Source organism: Eleutherodactylus coqui, chromosome 7 (assembly GCF_035609145.1).
Source record: "Eleutherodactylus coqui strain aEleCoq1 chromosome 7, aEleCoq1.hap1, whole genome shotgun sequence".
Taxonomy (NCBI): Eukaryota; Metazoa; Chordata; class Amphibia; order Anura; family Eleutherodactylidae; genus Eleutherodactylus; species Eleutherodactylus coqui.
Genome location: NC_089843.1, coordinates 136,132,789 through 136,149,456, shown reverse-complemented (window position 1 = coordinate 136,149,456; position 16,668 = coordinate 136,132,789). Strand labels below are relative to the sequence as shown.

At 44.6% G+C, this 16,668-nt stretch overlaps 1 protein-coding gene across 1 annotated transcript in view; it reads right to left on the bottom strand.

Annotated features, from left to right (window-relative positions):
• SLC7A11 (solute carrier family 7 member 11) overlaps nt 1-16,668 on the bottom strand; it is a 220,235-nt gene that overhangs the window by 149,053 nt on the left and 54,514 nt on the right. Inside the window, exon 5 of the mRNA XM_066573742.1 lies at nt 8,248-8,347. Coding sequence (XP_066429839.1) covers nt 8,248-8,347 — 100 coding nt within the window. The remainder of the gene's footprint in view (nt 1-8,247; nt 8,348-16,668) is intronic.

Here is a 16,668-nt window from a genome sequence, read left to right as displayed (position 1 = left end):
GGTGTGTAATTAGTCACATGCTGGGCTCTCCAAACAGCTCATGGAGGCCCATTTACATGCAAATGAAGCTGATATAATGTTAACTGACATTAGTGTCCATTAACATTTTATGCAAAACGATCACTAAAACTTTCAATCTTTCAATCGTTTAAAAGATTATCTTTGCATGTAAATGGGCCTTAAGATGAAGCTATACTACATCAAAGGCCTCTCACTTAGCCAAGCCAGCAAACCTACTACACATTGATATGGAGTAAGTACCCCGAAACAGCTAGATAATCTACTGCACAGAGAGAGAGAGAGTGAGAGAGAGGAAGTACCCCAAAATATCTGTCTACAGTTTATATTTTACAGTGAGAGAAGACTCTGTCATTGGCTTATATTCCCAGTCATTGTTATAAGTCTTGTTAAAAGGCCTGATACTGACTTGCAGGAATGTTGTCTTCCAATAGGTGGAGCTGCAAAGACATTGTTCAGTCTTCGCATTTACAGTACTCATATGCTGTTTATTGCTCACATGACTACTCAGCCAATCACAGGCCTCAGTGGTCATGTGGCATTCATGCACAAATGCCCCAATAAGACCAGTGACTGGCTGATCTGTCACATGATAGATAAATGGTATGTGACCACTATAGTTGCTTCTCGGATCAGACTGGCAACTCTGGGCTGCAGAGAGAAATAGAAAGGCAAGTATAGCTCTCACGGCTTGTCAGTCGCGACAGCATCGTGGCATGGTGGCCTTGACACTGGCCAAGACCTGTCACCTTGCTATGCAGGACAAGGGTTAATGCACCATGTGCAGAGACTGCTGGGTGCTGTCTCTCTTTGCTGCATGGATGCATGCTAGATTATTCATGCTGGGAGAAGGTTAGAGGCGCGGTTCTCTAATTGCTCTGTTATTCCTCAGGCATGCAGTAGCCTTTTATTCTCACCCCTCCCTTTGCTCAGAGCTGCTTATTCAGCTCCATGGAGGAGTAGTGGAGCTCTTTTGTGCTGAGGGTACTGCTACTTCCAGATAAGTTGCTGCAGTTTACTTTTCAGTTATATTTTCTGTTTTCATTCCTGTATTACTTTGCTGTTTTGTTCATCGCTCCAGGGGCCTCTATAGGGAAAATCAGGGCCCAGGAAAAAGACCGCGGGACTGCCTCTATCGAGGCAATTACTCCGCTTCTAAGCAGGGACTTTTCACCCCCCAGTTAGATTAGGGCCAGGCTTTCTTCTCCCTGGAGTGGTATAACTGTTCAGCATAGCGTGGTGGGCGTCTCTTTACAGCAGTGTGTACGTTCGCTGTCACCGTGCTGAGCATAGTACTCTTGTGTCGCACGGGCTTCACATACTGGTTTTCGTACTCCTATTGTGGTGTGCACTGTTCTACAGTGCAAAGTATTATCTGCTGCAGTGGTTGTGAACGACACCCTGTGTCCATGCTGAGCGTGGTGCTTGTATGCCGCATGGAAGTGACAATAGCTTTATTCTTTATTTTAAAGGCTTTTTCACTGTGCCAATATCACTCACAATTGTTCACGTAAATATTTGATTGCCTGATAATTAACACTTCTGAATGTGCTGCCAATCAATTGACATATGAATACATATGTGTTCATCGGGTGATTGCACCTTTTTGGGCTAAAAAAAAAATTGTTACTGGTAATACATTCCCCTGTGTAAATGGAGGGAGGATGTGTTGCCAACAATGATAAAAAAAAAATCTTGTTATTTGTATAGTGCCAACTTTTTCTGCAATGCTTTCAGGTAATTTATTTATTACCCCCCCCCCCCCCCACCACCACCACCACCACCAATCTGGGTACTCATTTTACCGACCGAAGAAGGATGGAAAGCTAAGTCCACCTTGAGCCGGCTACCTGAACCTGAGCCGGCTACCTGATGATACTATATGCAGACGAATGATTAAATGAATGATCATTTGTCCCTTCATAGAGTCGGAATCAGACTCTAAAGGCTGGGTAGGTGAGCATCAATCTCATTGATCAATCTTACTTGCTATTGGCGCTACATCTTGTATTGTAAAAGGACCCTACTAGCTTTTTCTGCCTCCCATAATTGAAAAAAAATCTCTTTAAAGGGAAAGTAATAAAAAATGGGCTAACACTATGGGTAGGTCTGTGAGTGATAGTACACAGATAATTTTAGCTGCCACTATATGGGACCTTTCACACGTGCAGAATCGTTCTGCAAGACTCACCTAAAGCTGTACCTAAAGATGTAGCCTAATCCGCTGCTGTGAACATCTGCTCCATAAGCGGGATATATACATGAGGATCTTGGTGCAGAATTCTCTACATCTTTAACTGTGTTTTGCAAAAATATTCTGCACGTGTGAAAGATCCCTATAGTGGAGGATGCCAATATAGCTTGTACTTATTCATTAATCGCTATGGGGTTTTTGTACGTTAGGTGTTCTTTTTCTGTTAAACAGATTTTTCAAATATGTTCTAAAAAAGATGTTAAAATGCTCGTAGATTTAAGATAAAAATAGTTGTCAATTTAGAAACGGATATTTGGCACTTGGGCCTTTGTCAGATGCTACTGCAATATGGCATTTATTAACTTTCTTGGCTACAGTTTATTCTTTTCAGTCTTTTACTTTTAATTCATTTCATGTTCATTGTGATATTTGGCTCAGTGTTTGCATCATTCTATGTATGTTCTATATTTTTCATTTTCATTTTCCTCTAGGCCTGTACAATAGTGTATCAGTACAATATCCATTCCATTATCAGCAGCTAAAACTACTGGTCTTTACTTTCACAAAGCTCATATTAATTTCAAGCCATTGATGACTCAGTCTAAAACAAATGCCAGCATTATCTAAGTTCAGACATGCCTGCAGAAATTAGAAGGTCAGGAGATTTCTTAAACCATCTCTGGAAATACTTCAGAATATGGGAAATCACACATTGTTATAGAATTCGTGCTAGTCGGATGTCTCCCTTAAATCGAATGGAAATGGGATTTCTTTCTTTATTCTGTGTAAAATGTAGCAGGTTGTACAAGCTTTGATGGAAATTAATTTTATGCAAATTGGTATTTTAATAGGAGTCAGATTAAATTTCAGTCCATTTGCTTGGCACCATTTTGCTGCTCACAAAGCTATTATAGCATAGTTTGACTAGAAATTAGTGTATTGTTCCAGTTTTGTTCATGTAATGTTTCTATAGGTTGAAAAACAATAGACTCTATGATCCATGATGAGGACTAGTAATATTTATTGGCTAAAGTTTTAAACTGAATGCTCATTTTTGAATATTATTTTACAGTTTATGTATAGAGCTAATCTACCTATACAGTTAAATAGGTTTGTGAAAACAATTAATTTCTTATGCTATTACTGTGAAGAGTTACATTCACAATTCTGCAGGTTTCCGAAGTTAAAACTCCCAACATTCTTTGCTGAGTCAATGTCGATAGAGGGCTTTCTCTGGTAATTTAGGGAAATTTCCTCTTTACACCAGCCATTGAACAGTAGTAAAACATCGCGACCATCGGAAGCATTGGATTCCAATGCATTTATTTAGTTGGCTGAGTATTAGCCATGTGAAAACGTCCAGTCGGCAAAGATAGGACACTGGCGGCTGAAAATGCCGGACGATGTTTTGACGCATCCAGAAAAGATAGATCTTGCCCTATCTTTCGGCTGGGATCAGCCGGCAGCTCGCATAGGCTTCGATGGGAGCTGCCAGCAAAGGGAGGGGGAGGGAGTTTAGCAGCGGCTAGCACTGCTAAACTATGTCAGCTGGCTCTATTGAGCCATTAGAAGGATTTATGTCGGCCAAAGGAATTCCCAACTGCGGTGTATATACGCAGCACCCAGCCATGTGAATGGACAAGAAAACACAAGTTGTAGCCGCGACTTTGGTCACGACTTTTTTTCGTCCATGCGATTTTTGTTCGCGGTGTGGCCGGCTGAACAATAAGCTCTTTCAAATGACAATCAGGAAAACAGAGAATAGAGTTCTGCGTTATTATACAGGTTGAAGAAGTAGAAGATAGGTAATAAAAACAGGGAATGTTTGAAAAAGGCTTATAACAGAAACATTGAATAGTTGCCCAAATCAGATGCTGCTTCTATTTTCCAAAAAATCAGAAAAATGAGAGCAGGAATCTAATTGCGATCAGCAACTACTTAACTTTCTCTACTAGTTATTACCACCATATAACGAGAATATACTGTTGGGGACTGTTAGAAAGAGTTAGAAATGGGAAAAATTTGGTATTTCGACGAATATTTAACTTTCGAAAGAGTTCTATTTGTCTTTAAGTGTAAAATTGTTTTGAAATTCTACTCGGACAATAACTATACATATATTGTCACAGTTTTTTGTTCCTGCATCACTGCATAGTTTGGCATCATTCTGGGCTGGATTGTAGAACCTGTTGACTGCCAAGCCTGCTTGCCTTTCCCATAACTGTAAATTCTTTGGATAAATAGAAAATTAAATAATTAGCAAAAAGAAAACAACTCAAGAACTTATATTAACAGTGGAGACTTTTTTATTACTATTATTTCGGAAGATGGATGTGTGCTATTACTTACTGGATGCTGGACTAAAAAGACAAATGAAATTAATTAGGAACTTATGACAGATAAATTAATATTTCTACTGCACCAGCTCTCCAGTATTAAATGTAACTAATGTAGATGTCAACAGGTTTCCAAAAAGAAATAGACTACTTGCCAAGTCATAATATAAGTGAAGGCAACAAAAAAAGTTAAAGGGATTGTCCAGGGAGAGAAGAATTTACCCAATCCAGTCTGGGTCTAGCGGTCCCAGTAAATCCACTTCCAGTCCAGTTCCAATACAACGTCATGTGCTATGGGTTTTTCCTTTCCCATGAGCCATGACAGAGAAGGGAGCTGACTAAAGCCCCATTTACAAGTAACGATTATAGCTCAAAATTCATTCAAACGATGGCATATGAGCGATAATTGTTCCATGTCAATGCTATCATTGTTTACTTTTTAGCTGAATGATGATTTTAAGGTGAGCTTAAAATCCATTGTTCAGACGGACAGTAGATAATACAGACAGCACACTGTGTTGTGCATGGAAGTCAGAGATTACATTGTATTCAGCCGACAGCCCCTGCAAGAACAAAGGAGCTGTCTGCAAATCTAAGACCACCTGCTGAGCTCTGCAAACAGCTCCCGGAGGCTCATTTATACAAAAAAGATTATAAAGTGCTAATGGACATAAGTGTCCATTAGCACTTTGTGCAAAACGATCGCTAAAACTATCAATCTTTCAATCGTTTCAAAGATTGTCTTTGCATGTAAATGGGTCTTTGGTTATTGAAATAAGCCAGTCAGCCAGCCCACTACAATAATGTCACGAACGAGAAGGGAGAGGAAGAATGCATAGCACATGACCCAGAGTTGGAACCGGTTGGAAGTGGAGTTGTTAGCAATTCAGACTAGATTGGGTAAGTTTTTATCTCCCCAGACAACCTCTTTAATGAATCTGTCAATGCAGACAACATCTTTCTATATGCAACATGGAAGGATATCCTATAGAGGGAGTTCTGTCGAAAGAGTTGCTTTATGTGCCATGCAATGAGTGGTTTGCAGTGCTCCATGTCCAAACTCAACGGGGTCCATATGATTGTGGGACACTATGTGCTAAATTTGCTGACTACTCCTGTTAATCTATGCTAGAGTTTTACTTTAAGAGGCAAGACTGTTTTAGTTCAATTCCCTTTGTAGACTTACGTGCATCTTTAGTTCAAGTGGTTCTATGCCAGCACCCGCCATCTGCACTAACCTATCATCATTTACAATGCAGTTCCTACATCCCACAGATCTCGAAATGTTTTATATTATAGTTTATGAACTATTCAGCCTGCAATATACTGGTAAGGCTTTTTGATAAATTCAAACACCCTCCAGTTGTCTCTCTCTTTTCCTCTAGTTGGATGATAATTACATGCTGTGATATAGTAAAAAGGAGCTATTTTGTGACATATTTTAATGTGATTTTATACTTCTACCTACTCTCATTATTTTTCTAACATGCGTTAACCTTGTGTTGCCTGTGGATGTGGCATCAAATCCATCACATTTGAAAACAAATTTGTTACATTTTGCTATGTTATTAAGAAACGGTGTGTTAAGCATCTGACAGATTACATTATACGACTGCAGACAGCTTGATAGCTGGTTCCAACCATCAGTTCACTTGATTTAAAGAGTATGCAGCAAGAATAAAGAGACGAGCGCAAGAAGATTTGCATTATAAATAGCACTAGAAAAAGTGTAACAACTATGTCAGTTTTATTCTAGTGCTACAAGTTCTATGTTGTTATTTGTACTCTTATTTTTTTTCATCTATCAAGTGACGTTTTCTTTTGTAGGATTATGTATGGGACATTTGTTTGTCATATTTTTCATTATGCTATTATTAGAGATGAGCGAGTATACTCGCTAAGGCTAACTACTCGAGCGAGTACTGCCTTAGCCAATTATCCTCCCGCTCGTCTGTAAAGATTCGGGGGCCGGCGGGGAGCGGCGGGGGAGAGCGGGGAGGAACGGAGGGGAGATCTCTTTCTCCCTCTCTCCCCCCCGCTCACCACCGCAACTCACCTGTCACTCACGCCGGCAGCCGAATCTTTACAGACAAGCGGGAGGATACTCGGCTAAGGCAATACTCGCTCGAGTAGTTTGCCTTAGCGAGTATGCTCGCTCATCTCTAGTTATTATCTTTTCAGATGTTTGTTTATAGAGATTGCTTAGCCATGTACCTCACTTTATGCACTGGATTGTAACACGTGTGGGCAAAATACATGAGCTCAGTAATAAAGAGGGTTGTCCACCTACTTTTGTAATATAGTGATATATGTTCATGTACTGCTCTCGAGCTACAGCCAGTATTATTAGTCCATAGCTGTCCACTAGTATGTTGATTGACATATACCTAAGGTTATGCTTACAATGCACCTACAGTGCATATTTGGCACATACACCAAACATATTAAGGGACATTTATGGACTGATGATCAATCTAGTAATGTACCAGTAGTGTGCACCAGTATTATTAAAGATTTCCAATTTTGTTGAAATCTTGACTACATTCAATTCTTCAGTAAAAAGGGGTAAGCCATACGATAAGTCACCAATATTAGATCAGTGGAGCCCAACACTTGCACCTCAGGCAATCAGTTGCTTGAAGAGATCAATGGCACTCAGTTGAGCGTCACAGACTCTTCATTATATACCATGCACAGAGCCTGGTATTAAAACTCAATGCCATTCGCACGAATGGGAATGAGCTGGAGAAAAACAATGTGACTTGTGAATGTGACGTCACAAGTTGAAGAAGAGACAGCAGTACTCTTCCAAGCGCTATGATGCCTTCAATCGTCTGAACAGTGGGAGTTCCATAAGTTGAAACCCCACCATTAAAGGCCCATTTACACTGAAAGATTATCGCTCAAACGGCAGTTTGAGTGACAGTTTTGAGTGATGACTTTGCATAGACTCTTAAGTAGCTAATTAGCTACTTAAGAGTTCATTACCGTGTAAATGAGGCCCCTGCTGTATGCAGATAACAGCTGGAGATCTGTTATCTGCATTCAGCTGCTTTGTTCTGTGAGCTGTCTGCGGTATCCCATTGAGAACTCTGAGCAGAAGAATACTATCAGTGCTATCTCACTTAGAACTCAGCGTGCAGCGTTGATAAGGCTCATCACTGACAGGCTGGCTTGAAGTCAGAGATGAACGAATAGTGCACAAAATGCACAATGGGCAGGAGTTTAGACACAGCGATTATCATTCAAAAGAAGGCTTTTCAGCTAATTTTAAGCGATAATCATTATGTCTAAATAAGTCCTAGACGACCCTTTTACCAAGCTGGTTTATGGCGAGAATGATAAATCTGGAGTCGTACAGCCAAGCGGTCATAGAAATAATGACAGATCTTTATGTAATTTCTCTTTTCAGAATACAAATACCAGAGCAGATTCTGACATTGAAGCAGCAAGACATGCTGTGAGTTGAAGGATCAGTAGAAAATAAGTAATGCAATGTATTTACAAGTTACTCAACTATTTATGTACTGCAGATTAATTTCATATATAAACTGTGAAATGCTGTTGAAAGGCGAACATATATTTTAATATTCCTGTTTGATTTAATGAGTGTTTGGCATATAGAATACATTAATTAGAGGGATAATTATTCTCTCGCTCTATGAATAGATGTTCTTGTTGATATTTCCCTCTACTTACCAGCCAGCATATGCATACATTCCAGAATAAAACGCTAAGGGTAACCCCATAACACTGACATCTTTCCCAACAAAGGCATCCTTGAAGTTCTGCGTCTCTCCTGAAATGCACAAGTTTTTATTGACATGAAATAAGGTAGTTTGTCACTCAATGCTGTTTACATAGAATTATGCATGGCATGGGTCACTTATAAACATGTAGCTGTCAGACACTATGTAGATAAGTGCCCATCTACCGACATTCCCAATAGCCAGCTTTATTTAAACAACACAGATTGAAGCAGAGATAAATGTGCCTTTTGAAGGATGTCAATAAAAGTGCACCAAGAACAAGTACAATTATAAATCATAATTGATTAACTTGTTCAGCACATGTATGCTGTCAGAAATGTCTTGATAGATTTGACAAGTTTCTTACCAGCTACATGAAAGGTTGTGAGCAGCATTTACAATGCTCATGTCTTTAGAATTAACATGTCTAGAATCTATGCCGTAAAATATTTCCACACTTGTTCTACATAGTAACATAGTATGTTAGGCTGAATGAAGACAGTATCCATCTAGTTAAGCCTGTTTCAACCCCTCCCTTGTTGGTCCAGAGAAAGGCAACCTTCCTGACTTCTGAATAGCAGCCAGAGTAATCCCTGGATCAACATTTGAGATCAACGCTGGTCACCTAATGTCTATATCCTGTAATAGAAAGGCATATAGTCCTCTCTTAAACTCCTCTGTTGATTTTGCCATCACGACGTCTTCAGGCAGAGAGTTCCACAGTCTCACTGCTCTTACAGTAAAGAACCCCCTTCTATGTTGGTGATGAAACCTGCTTTCTTCTAGACATAGCGGATGCCCTTTTGTTATCGTCGCAGTCCTGAGTATCACTTTCTTCTGGTAAATACTGCTTTCCCTTCCCTTTTAGCCACAGTGCTAAAGTATAGCAGTCAAATCTGCTTATTTTGGCAGGCTTGGACAATCCTCTAATCTGAATGGTGACCTCTCATTAGCTAATAGCAGATATTGGAGAAAATACAGCTCATACAGTTGGATTTCAACTGTCTGATCCTTTTGTTCTTGGGGAGAAAAAACACTTCCAGAGTTGTCTGGCTGTGGCTTTTCACCCCTTTTTATTGGGCATCATGGAGGCTCAGTGGGTAGCCCTGTTGCCTTGCAGCCCTGGGGTCATGGATACGAATCCCAACAAGGACAGCATTTGCATGGAGTTTGTATGTTCTCACCATTTTTACATGGTTTCCTCTGGGTACTCTGGTTTCCTCCTACATTCTAAAAACATACTAATAGGTGAATTTAGACTGTGAGCTTCAATGGGACATCAAGTAATGTACAGTGCGGCATATTAAGTATGCATAAAATAAATGAATAAACACATGCATGCTCAACTAAGCATCCAAATGTATAGGAGTGTCAGGAAATATAACTGTTGGCCAAACTACTAGTGTTCAGCCAACAGCTATATAATGTGCATGGCTACTAGAGATGAGCGAACGCGTTCGTCCGAGCTTGATATTCGTGCGAATATTAGGGTGTTCGGGATGTTCGTTATTCGTAACGAACACCATGCGGTGTTCTGGTTACTTTCACTTCCTTCCCTGAGACGTTAGCGCGCTTTTCTGGCCAATTGAAAGACAGGGAAGGCATTACAACTTCCCCCTGTGACGTTCAAGCCCTATACCACCCCCCTGCTGTGAGTGGCTGGCGAGATCAGGTGTTCGCCTAATATAAAAGTCGGCCCCTCCCGCGGCTCGCCTCAGATGCGGTGTGAGTTAGATGAGGGACAGTGCTGTTTATACCGGAGCTGCTGTAGGGAAAGAATTGGTAGTTAGTGTAGGCTTCAAGACCCCCCAAAGGTCCTTATTAGGGCCACTGATAGCTGTGTGTTGGCTGCTGTTAGCAGTGGGATTTTTTTTCTTCTCAAAATCGCCTCTGCAGACCGTTGCACCTGGCATTAGGGACAGAAGTGCTGCATAGGCAGGGAGAGTGTTAGGAGTGAGTGTAGCCTTCAAGAACCTCAACGGTCCTTTCTAGGGCCATATTTATCCGTGTGCAGTACTGTCCAGGCTGCTGTTAGCTGTGCTGCATTTTTTTTGGGCTTCTCAAAATCGCCTCTGCAGAGCATTCCACCCTCCATTGATACTGCAGGGAAAGAATTGTATAGGCAGGGCCACAACACAGTTATTATTCATAGAATATACGCAGTGCTGCCTTTTGGTGGGAAAAAAACTGAAAACAAATCTATTTGTCCAGCCTCTGTCCGTCCTTACGGGCGGTGGAGACGTGTGAGCTGCGTGAAGAACAGTGCTAAATCATACGCACCCAGCTACGCTTTACTGCTGGCTTCGCCATTTGCTTTCCTTAATTGGGAAAAAAAATACCTGCTCTGCCAGAGTTATAATAACTCTGCTACCCTCACGTTCTGTGACACATAAGCAGGGACACAGCACAGTTATTAAACTTCTCATGTTCATAGAATATACGCAGTGCTGCCTTTTGGTGGGAAAAAACTGAAAACAAATCTATTTGTCCAGCCTCTGTCCGTCCTTACGGGCGGTGGAGACGTGTGAGCTGCGTGAAGAACAGTGCTAAATCATACGCACCCAGCTACGCTTTACTGCTGGCTTCGCCATTTGCTTTCCTTAATTGGGAAAAAAAATACCTGCTCTGCCAGAGTTATAATAACTCTGCTACCCTCACGTTCTGTGACACATAAGCAGGGACACAGCACAGTTATTAAACTTCTCATGTTCATAGAATATACGCAGTGCTGCCTTTTGGTGGGAAAAAACTGAAAACAAATCTATTTGTCCAGCCTCTGTCCGTCCTTACGGGCGGTGGAGACGTGTGAGCTGCGTGAAGAACAGTGCTAAATCATACGCACCCAGCTACGCTTTACTGCTGGCTTCGCCATTTGCTTTCCTTAATTGGGAAAAAAAATACCTGCTCTGCCAGAGTTATAATAACTCTGCTACCCTCACGTTCTGTGACACATAAGCAGGGACACAGCACAGTTATTAAACTTCTCATGTTCATAGAATATACGCAGTGCTGCCTTTTGGTGGGAAAAAACTGAAAACAAATCTATTTGTCCAGCCTCTGTCCGTCCTTACGGGCGGTGGAGACGTGTGAGCTGCGTGAAGAACAGTGCTAAATCATACGCACCCAGCTACGCTTTACTGCTGGCTTCGCCATTTGCTTTCCTTAATTGGGAAAAAAAATACCTGCTCTGCCAGAGTTATAATAACTCTGCTACCCTCACGTTCTGTGACACATAAGCAGGGACACAGCACAGTTATTAAACTTCTCATGTTCATAGAATATACGCAGTGCTGCCTTTTGGTGGGAAAAAACTGAAAACAAATCTATTTGTCCAGCCTCTGTCCGTCCTTACGGGCGGTGGAGACGTGTGAGCTGCGTGAAGAACAGTGCTAAATCATACGCACCCAGCTACGCTTTACTGCTGGCTTCGCCATTTGCTTTCCTTAATTGGGAAAAAAAATACCTGCTCTGCCAGAGTTATAATAACTCTGCTACCCTCACGTTCTGTGACACATAAGCAGGGACACAGCACAGTTATTAAACTTCTCATGTTCATAGAATATACGCAGTGCTGCCTTTTGGTGGGAAAAAACTGAAAACAAATCTATTTGTCCAGCCTCTGTCCGTCCTTACGGGCGGTGGAGACGTGTGAGCTGCGTGAAGAACAGTGCTAAATCATACGCACCCAGCTACGCTTTACTGCTGGCTTCGCCATTTGCTTTCCTTAATTGGGAAAAAAAATACCTGCTCTGCCAGAGTTATAATAACTCTGCTACCCTCACGTTCTGTGACACATAAGCAGGGACACAGCACAGTTATTAAACTTCTCATGTTCATAGAATATACGCAGTGCTGCCTTTTGGTGGGAAAAAAATGAAAACAAATCTATTTGTCCAGCCTCTGTCCGTCCTTACGGGCGGTGGAGACGTGTGAGCTGCGTGAAGAACAGTGCTAAATCATACGCACCCAGCTACGCTTTACTGCTGGCTTCGCCATTTGCTTTCCTTAATTGGGAAAAAAAATACCTGCTCTGCCAGAGTTATAATAACTCTGCTACCCTCACGTTCTGTGACACATAAGCAGGGACACAGCACAGTTATTAAACTTCTCATGTTCATAGAATATACGCAGTGCTGCCTTTTGGTGGGAAAAAACTGAAAACAAATCTATTTGTCCAGCCTCTGTCCGTCCTTACGGGCGGTGGAGACGTGTGAGCTGCGTGAAGAACAGTGCTAAATCATACGCACCCAGCTACGCTTTACTGCTGGCTTCGCCATTTGCTTTCCTTAATTGGGAAAAAAAATACCTGCTCTGCCAGAGTTATAATAACTCTGCTACCCTCACGTTCTGTGACACATAAGCAGGGACACAGCACAGTTATTAAACTTCTCATGTTCATAGAATATACGCAGTGCTGCCTTTTGGTGGGAAAAAACTGAAAACAAATCTATTTGTCCAGCCTCTGTCCGTCCTTACGGGCGGTGGAGACGTGTGAGCTGCGTGAAGAACAGTGCTAAATCATACGCACCCAGCTACGCTTTACTGCTGGCTTCGCCATTTGCTTTCCTTAATTGGGAAAAAAAATACCTGCTCTGCCAGAGTTATAATAACTCTGCTACCCTCACGTTCTGTGACACATAAGCAGGGACACAGCACAGTTATTAAACTTCTCATGTTCATAGAATATACGCAGTGCTGCCTTTTGGTGGGAAAAAACTGAAAACAAATCTATTTGTCCAGCCTCTGTCCGTCCTTACGGGCGGTGGAGACGTGTGAGCTGCGTGAAGAACAGTGCTAAATCATACGCACCCAGCTACGCTTTACTGCTGGCTTCGCCATTTGCTTTCCTTAATTGGGAAAAAAAATACCTGCTCTGCCAGAGTTATAATAACTCTGCTACCCTCACGTTCTGTGACACATAAGCAGGGACACAGCACAGTTATTAAACTTCTCATGTTCATAGAATATACGCAGTGCTGCCTTTTGGTGGGAAAAAACTGAAAACAAATCTATTTGTCCAGCCTCTGTCCGTCCTTACGGGCGGTGGAGACGTGTGAGCTGCGTGAAGAACAGTGCTAAATCATACGCACCCAGCTACGCTTTACTGCTGGCTTCGCCATTTGCTTTCCTTAATTGGGAAAAAAAATACCTGCTCTGCCAGAGTTATAATAACTCTGCTACCCTCACGTTCTGTGACACATAAGCAGGGACACAGCACAGTTATTAAACTTCTCATGTTCATAGAATATACGCAGTGCTGCCTTTTGGTGGGAAAAAACTGAAAACAAATCTATTTGTCCAGCCTCTGTCCGTCCTTACGGGCGGTGGAGACGTGTGAGCTGCGTGAAGAACAGTGCTAAATCATACGCACCCAGCTACGCTTTACTGCTGGCTTCGCCATTTGCTTTCCTTGATTGGGAAAAAAAATACCTGCTCTGCCAGAGTTATAATAACTCTGCTACCCTCACGTTCTGTGACACATAAGCAGGGACACAGCACAGTTATTAAACTTAGATAATTCATTCACTAGAGGCAGTGGGGCCTTTCGTTTTCCAAAAAGGGCAAAAATTATATTTGGCCTGCAGTCTTGCGCCAATTTATTTCCTGCCTGTGAAATCAAATCACTGGTAATACAGCATGCTGAGGGGTAGGGGTAGGCCTAGAGGATGTGGACGCGGCCGAGGACGCGGAGGGCCAAGTCAGGGTGTGGGCACAGGCCAAGCTCCTGATCCAGGTGTGTCGCAGCCGACTGCTGCGCGATTAGGAGAGAGGCACGTTTCTGGCGTCCCCACATTCATCGCCCAATTAATGGGTCCACGCGGGAGACGGTTATTAGAAAATGAGCAGTGTGAGCAGGTCCTGTCCTGGATGGCAGAAAGTGCTTCGAGCAACCTATCGTCTACCCGCAGTTCTGCGCCGTCCACTGCTGCCAATCCGAATCCTCTGTCTGCTGCTCCTCCTTCCTCCCAGCCTCCTCACTCCACTACAATAACACCTGCTCAGGAGCGGGAGCACTCCAGGAACTGTTCTCGGGCCCCTGCTTAGATTGGGCAGCAGCGGTTCCTCTCCCACCAGAGGAGTTTATCGTCACTGATGCCCAACCATTCGAAAGTTCCCGGGGTCCGGGGGAAGAGGCTGGGGACTTCCGCCAACTGTCTCAACAACTTTCTGTGGGTGAGGAGGACGATGACGATCAGACACAGTTGTCTTGCAGTGAGGTAGTAGTAAGGGCAGTAAGTCCCAGGGAGCAGCGCACAGAGAATTCGGAGGAAGAGCAGCAGGACGATGAGGTGACTGACCCCACCTGGTGTGCAACGCTTACTCAGGAGGACAGGTCTTCAGAGGGGGAGTCAAGGGCATCAGCAGGGCAGGTTGCAAGAGGCAGTGCAGTGGCCAGGGGTAGAGGCAGGGCCAGACCGAATAATCCACCAAGTGTTTCCCAAAGCGCCCCCTCGCGCCATGCCACCCTGCGGAGGCCGAGGTGCTCTAAGGTCTGGCAGTTTTTCACAGAGACGCCTGACGACCGACGAACAGTGGTGTGCAACCTTTGTCGCGCAAAGCTCAGCCGGGGAGCCAACACCAACAGCCTCTCCACCACCACCATGCGCAGACATATGATGGCCAAGCACCCCGCAAGGTGGGACAAAGGCCGTTCACCGCCTCCGGTTTGCACCCCTGCCTCTCCCCCTGTGCCCCAACCTGCCACTGAGATGCAACCCCCCCTCTCAGGACACAGGCACTACCGCCTCATGGCCTGCACCCACACCCTCATCTCCGCTGTCCTCGGCCCCATCCAGCAGTGTAGTTCAGCGCACCGTTCAGCCGTCGCTTGCGCAAGTGTTCGAGCGCAAGCGCAAGTACGCCGCCACGCACCCGCACGCTCAAACGTTAACCGTCCGCATCGCAAAATTCATCAGCCTTGAGATGCTGCCGTATAGGGTTGTGGAAACGGAGTCCTTCAAAAGTATCATGGAGGCGGCGGCCCCGCGCTACTCAGTTCCCAGTCGCCACTACTTTTCCCGATGTGCCGTCCCAGCCCTGCACGACCACGTCTCCCGCAACATTGTGCGCGCCCTCACCAACGCGGTTACTGCCACGGTCCACTTAACTACGGACACGTGGACAAGCACAGGCGGGCAGGGCCACTACATCTCCCTGACGGCACATTGGGTGAATTTAGTGGAGGCTGGGACAGAGTCAGAGCCTGGGACCGCTCACGTCCTACCCACCCCCAGAATTGCGGGCCCCAGCTCGGTGCTGGTATCTGCGGAGGTGTATGCTTCCTCCACTAAAGCACCCTCCTCCTCCTCCTCCTCCTCTGTCTCACAATCAAGATGTGTTAGCAGCAGCATGTCGCCAGCAGTCGGTGTCGCGCGGTGTGGCAGCACAGCGGTGGGCAAGCGTCAGCAGGCCGTGCTGAAACTACTCAGCTTAGGCGATAAGAGGCACACGGCCCACGAACTGCTGCAGGGTCTGACACAGCAGACCGACCGCTGGCTTGCGCCGCTGAGCCTCCAACCGGGCATGGTCGTGTGTGACAACGGCCGTAACCTGGTGGCGGCTCTGCAGCTCGGCAGCCTCACGCACGTGCCATGCCTGGCCCACGTCTTTAATTTGGTGGTTCAGCGCTTTCTGAAAAGCTACCCACGCTTGTCAGACCTGCTCGTAAAGGCGCGCCGGCTCTGCGCACATTTCCGCAAGTCCCACACGGACGCTGCCACCCTGCGCACCCTGCAACATCACTTTAAGCTGCCAGTGCACCGACTGCTGTGCGACGTGCCCACACGGTGGAACTCTACGCTCCACATGTTGGCCAGGCTCTATGAACAACGGAGAGCTATAGTCGAATACCAACTCCAACATGGGCGGCGCAGTGGGAGTCAGCCTCCTCAATTCCTTTCAGAAGAGTGGGCCTGGTTGGCAGACATCTGCCATGTCCTTGGTAATTTTGAGGAGTCTACCCAGGTGGTGAGCGGCGATGCTACAATCATTAGCGTCACCATTCCTCTGCTATGCATCTTGAGAAATTCCCTGCAAACCATAAAGGCAGCTGCTTTGCGCTCGGAAACGGGGGCGGGGGAAGACAGTATGCCGCTGGATAGTCAGGGCACCCTCCTGTCTATTTCTCAGCGCGTACAGGAGGAGGAGGAGGAGCATGAGGAGGATGAGGAGGAGGGGGAAGAGACAGCTTGGGCCGCTGCTGACGGTACACCGGCTGATTGCCTGTCATCCTTTCAGCGTGTATGGCCTGAGGAGGAGGAGGAGGAGGAGGATCCTGAAAGTGATCTTCCTAGTGAGGACAGCCATGTGTTGCGTACTGGTACCCTGGCACACATGGCTGACTTCATGTTAGGATGCCTTTCTCGTGACC